The sequence below is a fragment of the Hyperolius riggenbachi genome, chromosome 4 (assembly GCF_040937935.1).
Source record: "Hyperolius riggenbachi isolate aHypRig1 chromosome 4, aHypRig1.pri, whole genome shotgun sequence".
In the NCBI taxonomy this organism is placed as follows: domain Eukaryota; kingdom Metazoa; phylum Chordata; class Amphibia; order Anura; family Hyperoliidae; genus Hyperolius; species Hyperolius riggenbachi.
The window spans coordinates 396,495,286-396,511,098 of record NC_090649.1 but is presented as its reverse complement, the minus strand read 5'-3'; the positions used below and the strand labels follow the sequence as shown (position 1 = coordinate 396,511,098).

Sequence of the window (15,813 nt, the reverse complement as noted above, 5' to 3'; positions counted from 1 at the left end):
TAGCACCCGTTTATTAACGAGCAGTGCACGTGTTGTGGAGGAGGAGGTCATGGCCAAGGCCTAGCACTCGTTTATTAACGAGCAGTGGGCGTGTTGTGGAGGAGGAGGTCATGGCCAAGGCCTAGCACTTGTTTATTGGCGGGTGGGCCTTTTAACTAGTACAGTATAAAGATCAAAGAGTAAAAAGCTGGAACCAACGAGCAGTTTCAGCTGTGCTTTGGAATTCATGGCGATTTCAAAACTGCTAGGCTAATAAAAGTCAATGGAGGTGATTCCACAGAAGCGATTGTTCATAAACAACTGCAGTACCTGCAGAATTCTTGGAGTGATTAGACTTCAATACAAAGTATAGGATCGCTGCGAAATTGCTTCCCAGTCACTTGTGATTACCCAGAACCAAACAAGAACTGCAGCAGCCCCTGCACACACTCACCTCCCTGGAATTACCACTCCCAGCAACTTTTTTCTTTTACTTCAAGCCTGACTCAGGGGTTATCGCAAAGGTGGGTAAAGTGTAATTTAGAAAACAATGGCCTCAATTCACTAAGATCATGCTGGAGATAATAAGGCAAGAGGAAACTTACCTCCACTAGTAAGAGAGTTATCTTATCTCTTCATTCCTTAGGTTACCTCTTCTGTAGTTAAGTTACCTCCTCTGTAGTTAAGTTACCTCCTCTGTAGTTATTTTCACATGCAGTTAATGAACAGCCTGTCTTTAACTCTGGAGTTATTTTAAGGATTAAAGAGTTAACTTAAAGACAGAAGAGTTAACTTTAGGTTTGCCTGAGGTAAAATGTTTCCTGAATACTACATGACTTATCACCATGGTAACAACTCTAGAAGAGTTATTAAAGACAGGAGATAAGTTTAGTGAATTGAGGCCATATATATGCCTTATCACCATGGTGACCACTCTAGAAGAGTTATTAAAGACAGGAGATAAGCTTAGTGAATTGAGGCCAATGTCTTCAATTCAGTAGCCAGAAGAGTTTTTTAGGAGATAGCTGCATTCATGACAGTTAGAGAATAGCTGAAATATTCGAAGCAATCTGTAACTTTTAAGGAGCCTAGGCTACCTGTTTCCTGGGATTTGTCTGACCACTTCTTAAAAACAACACACACTTTCACCCAGGAACTGAAACAGCTAATATCTGCTTAGTGAATGTCATGTAATCAGACTGTTGGCTGGAGTAAGCTGATTACCGAAACTTATTGATGTAATAGGTATCTCCTTCCCTTATTCAAACCAAAGAAATTGTTCAGTAAGAGTGCTGAAATGTCTTCTAGGACATAAAAAGAGGTCCACCTGAAGCTATGTTGTTTATTTACTATGTACTATGACCTGGAAAAATTAAATCCTTCATGGAAACACTTCATTATTATTGTATTAAAAGCACAATTGGAGGAAAGAGGCGCCCTAATTTGATAAAAGCGTCTAAAAACAGCTTAAAACGATAAAGGATATGAGGTAGCTTACCTCAATGACGAAATCTCTGTAATTTATACAAAAGATTTTTTATTTTAGCACAGGCAACGCGTTTCACAGTGCCAAAAGAATAAGTACATATGACATAGTGAGGCTCCCTATGTCATATGAACTTATTCTTTTGGCACTGCTATTGGCCTGAGGAATCGGGCACAGACCCGCGAAATGCGTTGCCTGTGCTAAAATAAAAAATCTTTTGTACAAATGACAGAGATTTCGTCATTGAGGTAAGCTACCTCATATCCTTTATCGTTTTAAGCTGTTTTAGACACTTTTATCAAGTCAGGGCGCCTCTTTCCTCCAATTGTGCATAGTATACCCTCGTACTGCTACGGTTCGAGGGGTGGGTACAGACTGCCGGTGGTCCACACCCCGGTGGACATCTGTCCCTGTTGTTTTTCCTAAGAGAGCGACTACCTCCAGGTCCTGGTCAGGACCACCGCGAGTGGAGTCGGATTCATTGTCTCCACCTGCTTCCTGTGGTCGGTTGCCCCATGCATGTCTCCTGTGTCTTTTCCTACAGGGACACCCCACCATAGTTTCAATTGTATTAAAAGATTGCTAGTATTTTGTTACTTTTTTTATTGAAGGACCACTCCAGTGAAAAAGTAAGCAGTTAAAATCAGACAGATTTTGTACTAGTCCATCTCCTCGTGTGGGATTCTCAGGGTTTTTGTTTTCAAAAGCATGTCCTGAACAGCACTGGCTAAGTCTAACTGCCAAAATAGTGTCCAAACATGTAGGGAAGCTGGCTGGTATCTTACATTTTTGGCAGTTACAGTGCCGTTCAGGAAATGCTTTTAAAGTGAACCTTAACTGAGAGGGATATGGATGTTGATATGGACAATACCAGTTGCCTGGCAGCCCAGCTGATCTCTTTGGATGCAGTAGTGTCTGAATTACACACTTGAAACAAGCATGCAGTTAATGCAGTCTGACTCCAGTCAGAGCACCTTAACTACATGCTTGTTGCGGGGCTGTGACTAAAAGTATTAGAGACACAGGATCAGCAGGAGAATCAGGCAACTAGTATTATTTTAGTATAGGTTCCCTTTAAAAACCTCTGAGAATTCCTCATGAGGACATGGACTAGCCAAAACCTGTTGGTTCTGTCTTATTTAAAGAGACACTGAAGCAAAGAAAAATGATGATATAATGAATTGGTTGTGTAGTACGGATAATTACTAGAACATTAGTAGCTGTGAGGATCCACTTGGCTGCCTGCGCAGGCAGGCAGCCTTTTGACCACTGTTCAGGTCTGCATTCTGCAGGTCTCTGGAAGAGAGACTTTTTGTCAGTATTGCAGCTTGCTGCTGAGGAGTTTGCATACACTCGTTATGCAAATCCCCTACCTGCTTCCTTTGATGACTGGCAATATAAAGAGCTATGTTTCCCAGAGTTCTTTGCTGGTCATAAGGGTTAGTTCCTGTGAAACACTCCAAGTGTCAGCCTTGCTCTTTGTTTGAAGATTATCTTAAAGTAATTCCTGGAACTGCGCTGGGCAGTTTCCCTAGTGCAGTAGGATTGCATATCTGTTTTGTTTGTCTGTTGCGATTGTCCTGTCCCAGCGGTGGTCGACAGGAAATCGTTCTGTGTGTCTGGGTGCTAACCGGAACAGCGGTTGTTACTGGTAGCCCCTTCTGATCTGTCTTACTTGGATCGCACTAGCCTCTTGCGCTAGTGCTGTGGATCCTATCTCTCGTTTATTCCTGTTTTCGTGTATCTGTCTTGTCTGCTACGAACGCTTGCTGGAGGCTCGGTGAGGTAACCGTTAAGCAAGCGCTCGCGTCCTCTGTTTCATGTTTGTCTGTCGGTGGTTAGTTAGGCGTGCTTGTCTCTGTTGTGCTTATCACGCGGAGACCGCGCATAAACGCGTGCACTGTTGCGAATGAGTGCGGTGTTCGCGTTTAGCTAGCGTTTGTTGTTTTCCTTATCTTCTCATTGTATGATTTGCTGTGCCTTTGCTACTCTCGTGCTCTGCCTTGCTGTAGCCTTGTGTCACCTCGGGCAATCGCATCTCTCGCGATTGCGTTCCTACTTCATATCTGCTGTTGTGTATGCACCGTCGCGGGTTGGCGACTAGTTTGGTGCACACACATACAATCTGTCCCTGTGCTCATTCTCTTTCGCAATCGCTTCTCTTGCGATTGCGTTCTCACTTGGTTTCCTTTGTTGTGTGTCCGCCGTCGCAGGGTGGCGGCTAGATTGGTGGACATACATACATTCCTCATCTGTGCTTATTCGGTCTTGTGTCGCTGTTAGCAATCGCCATCTCTGGCGATTGCCTTCTCACTTTGTCTTTATGTTTGTGTGTTCATCGTCGCAGGGTGGCGACTAGTTTGGTGGACACACATACCCTCTGTCGCTTTGATCTCTCTCTTTCAGGGCTATCTTGCCCTGCGTTTCTTCCCTTCGTGCAATTCCTATCTGGCGTGTGTGGCAGGGCAGAGGAGCTGTTCCTCTGCACTCCACAGCTCCACCTGTCGACAGGAATTTCCCTCTACAGGTGCATTGCACCTTTTGCTGGGTTCCCTCAAATTACACGCTTGTGGAGGATTTCCGCAGTGTCAGCGCACGTCTTGTGCGCTGATCACGGAGAGAATTCCACAATCGTTACAGTAGCAAAGAAAATATTCTCATATTTTTATTTTCAGTTATATACTGTTTTTCATAACATTGCATCATTCTCTAATATTTGCAGTTTACACACTACTCAGCATTCTTAATGATTTTACAGAGCAGGCCAGTGAACTATTGACTTGTCCTCTGAAGAGAAAAATAAAATACAGTGACTGACAGTTGACATAACAAGCTTCAGAAGACAGAGATCTCTGTGACGTTGAAAGTCGTGGAGCTCAATGGCTTTTTTGCATAGATAACAGCTGGAGATTCTTAACTATTTCTGTACTGGAAACAATATTAGACTTATGTCTCAGCTCCTAATGTTTTATTTCTTAGCTGTACTACACATACAAATCATTATATCATAATTTTTTTTTCGCTTCAGTGTCTCTTTAAACGCCTTGCTTTTTTGTTGGGGTGGTCCTTTAAGACCAGTTTCCAGGGGCTGACTGAGAATTCAAACATTTTCAAGTGTATGAGCACAGAAAGGAATTTGAGGTGAATGAGGGTGGCTAGTGCTGCACAGCAGTGTAAATGGGTCTATAAATGTAGTTCTTAGTACAGTGTAACACTTGCATGTCTCCTCATGTGTGCCTCACAGAGCTCACATCTGCTCAGTCATGATCTATTTTGGTTCATGAATTTGTTGTGTTATCATATCAGACTAATGTAATCCATGCCACAGACACTTTCCAGCTATGGTGTCACTCAGGGCTTCCTACACAAGCTCTGCATTATAGCAGTTCACTGTCATTTGCAGAAACCATTCACTACCTTTTCATGCTATTGTCAGTGCATACACATACAAAGAAAAGTAGAAAAGGGGTAAAATGATTACATCACAAGATCCTCTGGGGCTCATGGGGTTTTCAGCCATTTCCTATTACCATTGAGAAGACGGAACAGAGGCACCAAAAGAATAAAATCAATATTTAAAATATTAAAAATTGCTTAAGAGTCAGTGGTGGACTTACCTCCTGTAAGCAGACACATCAAACTGTGTAATCAAGACAAGATATATTTATTGGTACACTCCAGGGGTTAATCGCAAAGCGTTTCATAGGCCTCAGCCCACTTCATCAGGCAGTAAAAGATAGGAGTACACGACAGCGATATGTCTGGGTCACACCTGTCGCTGTCGTGTACTCCTATCTTTTACTGCCTGATGAAGTGGGCTGAGGCCTACGAAACGCGTTGCGATTAACCCCTGGAGTGTACCAATAAATGTATCTTGTCTTGATTACATAGTTTGATGTGTCTGCTTACAGGAGGTAAGTCCACCACTGCCTCCTACGCAATTTTAATATTTTAATTATTGATTTTATTCCTTTGGCGCCTCTGTTCCGTCTTCTCCATACATTTAATATCCACCCTTGGTGGAGGGGGATACCCCGTTCTTTCTTCACATCTACAGAGAGTGACTTTTTATTCCTGGGTGGGGACAGGACAATCTCCTCACCTGCTTATACAGTGGTTGCCTGGAGGTAACCCTGGTTTGTGACTATTACCCTATACTCTTTACATTTGCCTTGACGTACTACACTAAATTGGGCTCTTGGTTCGCCTTTTTCTATATTTCCTATTACCAGATTGTGAAACACTCTAGTTCATTATATAAAATAGACAGCCAGATGCCCATGCCTAGAATGGCACATTCATATGCATAGCTATACAAGGATCAAGAAAAACATTGCAACCACCAGCATAATATTGTGTAGATTCACAAAATAGCTCTGGCCTGTTGAAGCAATCTTTCCATGTATAAAATACAAGTGTCCCTGCGTCCTGTCCCTGTGTCAGTGCTTTTGCACTACTGCGCATGTCCTGCACAGACACAGCCGTTGGGACAGGACGCAGGGCGGGGCAGGAGGTGGCCGGTGTAATGACAGATAGTGCAGCCCGAATGCAGCTCAGCACGCTAAAGTGAAACGTCATCACGTGCTGGAGCGTAGGTCATCATGTCCTCAGATGTTGACAAATTACTGCGCATGTCTGATTTTCTGCTGCACAGTATTTGTCATCGTCTCTGCCTGCCTCCGCCCCCGCCAGTGTCATCTGGATAATATCATCCCACTGCCGTCCCCGATATCCTCCTCACTTGCTTATTATATAGAAATATACCATTTATTGTAAACGCTTTGAATTTCACTGGCGTTTCAGTGAAAAGTGTTTAAAATAAATGGTATGTTTACATATAATAAGCAAATGTGGAGGATATCGGGGACGGCAGTGGGAGGATTAAAGCAGCAGTTGGGGGTGGGGCTTAGCAGAACTGGATCACACCTTCTTCTGTTGCATGTGATCCAGTTCTGATGTTTACATGCCCCTTGACGAGCCTGTTAGCAGGTGATAGGGTCAACAGGGAGACTCTAGACTGATCTACGGCTATTCAGCCCCATACACAAGCTGTGAAATACTGTGTTCTGATTCCTCCCTCTTATGGACAGCAGGGCCATTTTTAGGCTTCCCAGGTAGGTGCCTGGGGTAATATCTACAGGAGGGACACCACAGAGCTATTCTTAGCACATTGCTTTATGGGCATCTTAAACACAACTGCCAGTAAGTTTGGGCTAGTCAGGTGTCTCTGAACTAGTAATGATCTGTGTATACTTTTACTTTGTAGACTTGCTTTGCATAAATTCTGTGTATAACATTTGAATCTATAAATAAATTAATATAGGCTACAGTCCTATTCCTAAAATGGTGGTGGGGGGAAGCATAATACTTGTTTTGCCTGGGGCACCCTCATGGACAGCATTAGGTATTTTAGTTATTTGTGCTATAGAAGCTATTCTATGGGATTAGAACAGTCTTTACTTCCCATATGCATGAATTAGCACTTCCTATGTGTTTCATTGGGCACTTCCCATGTGCACCAATGAGCTCTTCCCACATGGATCAGTGAGTGCTTCCCATGAGCATCAATGAGCGCTTCCCACGTGCATCAATAAGCACTTCACATGTGCACCAATGAGCACTTCCAATTAGCACCAATGAACACTTTCCATGTACATCAATGATCGCTTTCCATGTGCATCAATGATCACTTCCCGTGTGCATCAATTATCGTTTCCCATGTGCATCAATAAGCGCTTCCCATGTGCATCAATGAGCACTTCCCATGTGCATCAATGAGCACTTCCCACATGGATCAATGAGTGCTTCCCATGAGCATCAATGAGCGCTTCCCACGTGCATCAATAAGCACTTCACATGTGCACCAATGAGCACTTCCAATAAGCACCAATGAACACTTTTCATGTACATCAATGATCGCTTCCCATGTGCATCAATGATCACTTCCCATGTGCATCAATTATCGTTTTCCATGTGCATCAATGAGCGCTTCCCTTGTGCATCAATGAGCACTTCCCATGTGCATCAATGAACACTTCCCATGTGCATCAATGAGCAAGTCCCATGTGCACCAGTGAGTATTTTCCATGTGCACCAATGAGCACTTCCCATGTGCATCAATAAACACTTCCCATGTGCATCAATGAGCATGTCCCATGTGCACCAGTGAGTATTTTCCATGTGCACCAATGAGCACTTCCCATGTGCATCAATAAGCACTTCCCATGTACACCAATGAGCACTACCCATGTGTATCAATGAGCGTTTCCCATGTGCACCAATGAACGTTTCCCATGTACACCAATGAGCACTTCCCATGTGTATCATTGAGCGCTTCCCATGTGCCTCAATAAGCCCTTCCCATGTGCACCAAAGAGCGCTTCCCATGTGCACCAATGAGCATTTCCGATGTACATCAATGAGTGCTTCCCATTTGCACCAATGAACACTTCACTTGTATGTCAATGAACGCTTCCCATGTGCACCAATGAGCACTTATCATGTATACAAATGAACACTTACCATGTGCATCAATGAGTGCTTCCCATGTGCATCAATGAGCGCTTCCCATGTGCATCAATGAGTGCTTCTCATGTGCAACAATGGGAAGCTTCCATTGTGCACCAATGAGGGCTTCCAATATCTATCAATGAGCGCTTCCTTCGTGCATTAATGAGTGATTGTACACACGGGTGCTTTCTGGCAGTGTTTAGAGCTTTGCTGATTGCCAGTGTTTAGCGCTTTGCTGATTGCCAGCGATCAGCAAAGCACTGTGACACAAGTAATCCTATGGGATTACACCCACTGCATAGCTTAGAGATCCTACCTCTTATCAGGTATCATGTAACAAAGTAATCAAATGTTATTCACATTGTCTATCAGTGGATTTAATGTTGTGACTGATCACTGTTAATATTTATTTATTTATTTATTGTATTCATAAAGCGCCAACATATTACGCAGCGCTGTACATTAATTTAGGTTACAGACAATATTTAGGGGTGACATACAGCAAAATGACAATACCTGAATACAAGAAAGACCAGATCACGCAGCACAGTATGAGTACAAGGTAAAGCTTAGTCAGTCCCTGGAGGGGAGCATGGAGATTAGGCAAGTTAGGTTCACTCAGATGCATAGCATGGGTGTACAGTAATGGAGGTGCATGATCAGGTTGGACACAAAAGGAGGAGGACCCTGCCCAAAGGCTTACAATCTAAAGGGAGAGGTAGGGACACGAGAGGTAGGAGACCAGAGTTCAGCTGTGGGTTTAGAGCACTTGTGAGGGGTAGTAGGCCAGAGTGAAAAGGTGAGTTTTGAGGGCTTTCTTGAAGATGTTGAAGGAGGGGGCTACCCTAATGGGTGGAGGTAGGGAGTTCCATAGTGTTGGAGCAGCTCTTGAGAAGTCCTGGAGGCGTGCATGGGACTGGGTGATGCGGGGGCGGTTAGGCGAAGTTCATTGGAAGAGCGGAGTGAGCGGCTAGATGTGTACCTCTGAGTAAGACCGGAAATGTAGGTTGGACAGGTTTTGTGGACAGATTTGTAGGTCAGACACAGTATCTTGAATCTGATTCTGGACTGGATAGGAAGCCAGTGGAGGGATTCAAGGAGAGGATCCGCCATGGTGGAGCGATGGGAGCAGTGGATAATTCTGGCTGCCGCATTCATGATGGACTGCAGTGGGGCTGTTCGGGTCATAGGGAGACCAGACAGCAGGGCATTGCAGTAGTCAAGGCGGGAAATTATGAGGGCATGGATCAGGAGTTTGGTGGTGGCAGAGGTTAGGAAAGGGCGAATCTTACAGATGTTACGAAGGTGGAAGTTGCAGGACTTTGTGAGGTTTTGGATGTGGGGAGTGAAGGCGAGTGCGGAGTCCAGGGTGACACCCAGACAGCGGGCTTGAAAGATAGGGTGAATGGTAGTGTGGTTAACAGTAACATGCACATCTGGGAGGTTTATGGATGTCCGGGGTGGGAAGATCATAAATTCTGTTTTGTCTAGGTTTAGTTTCAGGAACCTAGCGGACATCCAGGAGGAGATGGCTGATAGACAGGAGGAGACCTTGTCCATGGTAGTGGTGGATATGTCAGGGGTGTGGAGGTAGATCTGGGTGTCATCTGCATACAGATGATAGTTAAAACCCATGGAGGAGATAACCTTGCCAATGAAGGATGTGTATAGGGTGAACAGTAGGGGGCCAAGGACCGAACCTTGGGGGACTCCCACCGAGAGGTGGTTGGGTGTGGATGAGGACTCATTGAAGGCGGTCGTGAAGGAGCGGTTGGAGAGGTAGGATGAAAGTCAGGACAGGGCAAGATCGTGAATGCCCATGGACTGGAGGGACTGGAGGAGTAGGGGATGATCTACTGTGTCAAAAGCTGCTGAAAGGTTTGGTGAGAGCAGTTTCGGTTGAGTGGGCAGGCCGAAATCCAGATTGCAGTGGGTCTAGCAGTGAGTTGGCATTGAGGAACTGGGTCAGGCGTTTGTGAACCAAAGAGGCATTGATCAGACTCCGGGTCTCCCTAAAAGGGTACCTGAATCGACATGTGACATGATGAGATGAACAAGTGTATGTACAGTGCCATTACTGAATAGAATTATGCTGTGTTCCTTTTTTTACTCACTTTAAGTGTCAAAGTAAACTTTAGATGGGGGAACAAGTTTTTTTTACTTCCCCAGGGCTTCTTCTAACCCCATAGCCTTCCAGGTACCTCTGTTTCCTCCCAGTCAGCTTTGTTGTGCCGCTGATCACCTCCAAAAGCTTGTGGGCTAATGTGCATGCGCGACCCCCGACTTCTCGATTGTGCTCGCTGAGCATGCGCAGGATGCTCCCGGCCATGCGAACATAATCGAGAAGGCGCGCAGCTGACATGGGCTTGAATCTTTCAGAGGGGCACAATGGAGCGGATCGGGAGGAATCCGAAGGACCTGTAAGTAAAATCAAACTTGTTCCCCATCTCAGGTTTACTTTAAGAATTCAGGTATGCACACAACTCTTTTTGTCTAATTACAAGCCATAACTCTATTGCCTGGTAGAAAACAACTTTTGAGTGTGAGGAACCAATAAAAAGGTCAATAGTTTATAGATTGTAGCTCAGGAACACTAAAAGACTGTGTCATTCAGCTGAGACAATAGAAAACATAAAACTGACTTTTTTTTTAGCTTTGAAACACAAAATAAAACTGTGGGATTCTAGAAAAAGTCATATGGAGCAGGGTCCTACATCATAAACCTTTTATAATATACTTCGCAAAATTGTGCACTGTTGCTAAGACAGCTGTTTTACTTTCTTCTTGCATATCCACTTTCCATGTCGAGCTTATTTCAACTGAGACAATAAAAAACATAAAACTGACTTTTTAGCTTTGAAATACAAAATAAAACTGGGATTCAAGAAAAAAAGTCATATGAAGCAGGGACCTACCATCATAAACTTTTATAATATACTTTGCAAAATTGTGCACTCTTGCTGAGACAGCTGTGTCACTTTCTTCTTGCATATCCCCTTTCCATGTCAAGCTTATTTCTGACATATTTCCAAACTGTCTTAATAGCAAGCTGCAAAGCCGTCATCACTTCCAACCAAGGCGTGAGAGGTGGAAGAGTGATAGAACTCAAGAAGACTGTGGATGAAGCTGTCAAGAGCTGCCCTTCCATTAAACATGTCTTTGTTGCACAGAGGACCGAGAATAAAGTGCCCATGGGTAATCTTGACATACCTCTTGAAGAAGTACGTCATTTCAGCCTGTACTTGTGCTAAGAGATACCGGGTCTGTGTGTATTGCAGCACAGGAATATGGGCCATGTGTTAATTTAACTGTTACGGTGTTTGGTTACTAATGCTCCTGGGCTGGAAGGAATCTGCACATGGAAAGATCATCTTCGGTATTACATCAGTCAGGGAAATGTAATTCATATACTAATTGGACACTGTTTTTTATCAGTGAAATTGTACAATTATTTGTAAGGTGCAGCGGCTCATCATGTCACAGGACAGCGTTATGTTTGGAAAGTTAACTACAAAAAACCTGAACTCATGGGGAAAAAAATTATTTAGAAAATTAGGGGGTCACTGGTTGATGCCGATGACTGCCTCTGTTACCGAGAACCTTGCCACCTGCCGTAGTCACAGCTCAGGGTTAGGAATAGCAGACTGTAGAGTGAGTAAGTCACTGGGGGGTTCGGTGTAGGAGGACATATATAGTGTGAGTGGTGGGGTAGGAGAGAGAGGAAGGCATGTGTACAATTAGCTTTGACAACTCAGTACCATTAAGATCACGGCCATATGGATTATGGAACGATCGTTCATTGGTGGAGATCCCTGATCCATCTGGCCGAATCTGCAAGCGTAGATTGCGCTCTTGTAAACAAGCAATTGTTTAAACGATCATATACACGATTGCAGCAAAAGTCAATGAGGATCGGATCGATCTTCTGCGATTTAATCCAACATGGCTGTTGCTCAAAAACGAACAACACAGCGGGTGGCGTGCATCCTGAAACATTGTTAAACTATTTTTTCGTTAAACGGTGTTGCGTGATATTCTGGAAAAATATGTTCTTTGCGCAAAATCGTTCAGAAAAATTGGGTCGTGGATTAAAGTGGACCTGAACTCTTGCCCAGGACAAAAGACAACACATATAGAAATGTACCCTGTATGCATTTACAGAGTTTGGTCTGTCTTGATTCCCCCTCATCTGTGACTAATCACCACTGTAATTTTATCTCTCAGCTGTGTCAGCTTGGTAATCTCCTCTGCCAACTGCCATGGCAGAGCAGCTAATTGGTAAACAAAGGATGTCAACCCTATGTCTGCTTCCATGAAAGCAGAAAGTAGGCACACAACAAAGAACTGTTCTTCTTTAAAGCAATACTGTAGGGGGGTCAGGGGAAAATGAGTTGAACTAACCCGGGGCTTCTAGTGGTCCCCCGCAGACATCCTGTGTCCGCGCAGCCACTCACCGATGCTCTGGCCCCAACTCCGGTTCACTTTTGGAATTTCAGACTTTAAAGTCTGAAAACCACTGCGCCTGCGTTGCCGTGTCCTCGCTCCCGCTAACGTCACCAGGAGTGTACTGCGCAGGCACAGACCATACTGGGCCTGTGCAAGTACACTCCTGGTGACATCAGCGGGAGCGAGGACACGGCAACACAGGCGCACCGGTTTTCAGACTTTAAAGTCTGAAATTCCAGAAGTGCACCGAAGGCGGGGCCAGAGCATCGGTGAGTGGCTGAGTGGCATTAGAAGCCCCAGGTAAGTTCAACTCATTTTTCCCTGACCCCCCTACAGTATTCCTTTAAAGGTAATTATGCTGTTGCTTATCTTTGAGAGCAGTAAGGAATTTCTTAGTTCAGCTCTGCTTTAAGGCTAAGTTCACAGTGGTCAATTGCTTAAAGGGAAGGTCCAAGCAGAAAAAAAAAAATGAGTTTCACTTACCTGGGGCTTCTACCAGCCCCATGTAGCCATCCTGTGCCCTCGTAGTCACTCACTGCTGCTCCAGTCCCCCGCTGGCAGCTTTCTGACCTCGGAGGTCAGGGCCGAATTGCGTACATTTTTACACATTCCCGCTAGTGCAGAAACATTAACACATACATTTTTACGCGTTAGTGGTGCGTTAGTGGTGCAACGCGTACATTTTTGTTCCTGCACTAGCTGGAATGCGTAAAAATGTATGCAATGTGGCCTGACCTCTGAGGTCAGAAAGCTGCCAGCGGGGGACTGGAGCAGCAGTGAGTGACTACGAGGGCACAGGATGGCTAAATGGGGCTGGTAGAAGCCCCAGGTAAGTGAAACTCATTTTTTTTTTTTTTGCTTGGACCTTCCCTTTAACTCCCACCTTATAATGACTGGGAACGCCAACGGAGACTGGCCATAGACTTTAATACAAATCCTGCATGCAGCGAGTTAAAATAACGCAATCCGTTACTGTGAACAGGCCCATAGAATTGTATGGGCAGTGAGTTGACATGCAGGATTATTCTGCAACACAACTGATCACTGTGAAGTTGAAGTCTTACTTATCACCGCTGTTGTCAAACAGCAGTGTAGCGTTAATATCAGTCATTTCTGACAGTCTTTCCCCTTTGACCATTCTGTACTTTAATTTTTTATGTCCTAGCAATCCCCTCTACACAATATAGTATTCTTTCTTTGTGTCCTAGCAAGCTCCCTAACCCAACATAATTTAATGCAACTTCTGTTCTCCTGCAGATCAAAGCACTACACACACCTCTAGCACATAACCCTTAATTTTTCCCCAGTCTTGAAATGAAAATATAAATGCCTGAAATACTTAACAAATCAAGTCGTTTTGTGATAAAATCCCTAGTTAGCTTGAAGCCACCTGCTGCCAAATGAACAGGGTGAAAATGAGAAAATGGTATTTTCTGTTTCAGTAAAGCAGGATGTTCGGCACTGACACTTTGTTGTCAGCATAGTTCATAACGGAGTGCAGGGGTCAGAGTCTGGTCTAAGTAGGACCAGAAAGAATGACATAGCAGTGGTCCAGATGGGAGATGACTAGTGCATGGAGTTAGGTAGTGTTGGGGGTTAGGTAGGCGCGTATTTGGAAAATGTTTTACTTTGTTACATGGTACCTACTAAGTGACAGGACCTGGAGACTTTCTGGATGGAAGGGTGAAGGAGAGTGCTGAGTCAAGGGTGGCACCCAGGCAGCGGGTTTGAGGGACATTGATAGAAAAGAGATGTCAGGGAAGGGGCACGATGAATGGGTGAGAAGATCATGAGTTCAATCTTTTAAAATTATTACTCAGATTATGTTTGGTATCTGGTCTCCCTAGTCCATAGTCCCATGTCCTGTGCAGAATAAACCGTGCCAGAGGTGATCAGTATAGCTGCCTCTCCATCCATCATGTCCTGTGACGTTCAGTCTTGTTCTGGTTGTGTGTGTGATGTCATGAACACAACTATGCTGAACATCAGTGTATGCAGTGACTGGAGTGAAAACTGAAGCAAGGAAAGGATATGTTTGGCACATGCGCTATGTATGTGGTGTTAAGGGGGGACCAGAACGTTGGTAAAGGCTGACCAGGTTAAAACCAAGGTAACCGAGACAGTGAGGGGGTTGACCAGGACAGTGGTCAGGAATGGTTGAAGGGACATCAAATCTGAAGGCACCCTTGGATTATAGTGTTGCCTGCTATTTTTACTTGTATTCTCAGGTTCAGGATGGGGGCCTCGGTTTAAACTCAGCTTTATATGTAACTATATTGTGTACATATAGATGAAGCACCGAGCTATGCCTACAGGTCTTGTGGCCCCAACACCCACAATTTTGTTTTATGACAAATTTTCTTTAAGGTCAGACATTTTCAGGTTCCCTAACACCTCTCTAAATACAGCGATGAGCTTAAAGTTTAACCTTATTCAAAGATAGGTGTCCATACCACTCTCAGACTGGACAGGCCTTTCATACGTTTCTGAGTCTAAATTGTGCTGCCATAAGTTAGATAGGGCAGATAATCAGAATGCAGTATATCTTTTTCTTGCCAGATTTATACTTCTAATACCTACCTGCCCTGCAGTTAGTTTTTAACTGCTATTTCTTTGGTACCCTTTTAAAAAGACACTGAAGAGGGTGTGGGAAAGGTAATTGTTTCATTGCACAATGAGAAGGAGCTAGATGATGATAATGATCTATGGAGCTGTTTGGCTGCAGTGCTAGCCAAAAAAAGTGAATCTCCCAGATCCATAGAGAGGAGGTGGGCAGGGTCAGGCAATGTGTTGTGTTTTCATAGTGAAAGACTTGATAGTGCACCCTTCCATTTCTTCCCTGACTACCTAATGTGGGTGATGATTGGATGAGAGAGGAATTTGGAAGGCTCACATACTTATGTTCTGTGTTACCAAGCAGCATCTGACATTGGCAGAGGAAGTCTGCAAATAGTGCCAGCCGGGTAATGGAAACATAATGCAGAAACAGTTTATGTGCAATGCATAAGACCTTATGATTGAAAACTTGTATACACATTATTATGCTGTTTCTTGCAGGAGATGGCCAAAGCAGAGACAAGATGTGTTCCAGAACCCATGAAAAGTGAAGACATGCTTTTTTTGTTGTACACCTCTGGCAGTACTGGGAAGCCCAAGGGCATTGTGCACACACAGGCTGGCTACCTCCTCTATACTTCCCTGACACACAAGGTATGAACACTGCAGGGGTGACTTACCAATGTGCTGAAACCAGCAGTTACATTACACACTGCAGACGCTTCAAGTATGCAGTCACATGATAAGGGGTTCCTGTTTTCCTGAATTCCTGCATTCCTGCTTGAATGTGTGATCACAGAATAACTTTTCTGCTCCACACTGTACTTGTCCTTTTA

The 15,813-nt window shown here is 44.2% G+C and overlaps 2 protein-coding genes across 4 annotated transcripts in view; both read left to right on the top strand.

Annotated features, from left to right (window-relative positions):
• Positions 1-15,813, top strand: part of ABHD12 (abhydrolase domain containing 12, lysophospholipase) — a 1,393,598-nt gene that overhangs the window by 970,337 nt on the left and 407,448 nt on the right. The window lies entirely within an intron of this gene.
• Positions 1-15,813, top strand: part of ACSS1 (acyl-CoA synthetase short chain family member 1) — a 165,033-nt gene that overhangs the window by 70,483 nt on the left and 78,737 nt on the right. For both annotated transcript variants that reach the window (XM_068232237.1, XM_068232238.1), the window contains exons 4-5: positions 11,021-11,196; positions 15,479-15,631. In XM_068232237.1, coding sequence (XP_068088338.1) covers positions 11,021-11,196; positions 15,479-15,631 — 329 coding nt within the window. The remainder of the gene's footprint in view (positions 1-11,020; positions 11,197-15,478; positions 15,632-15,813) is intronic.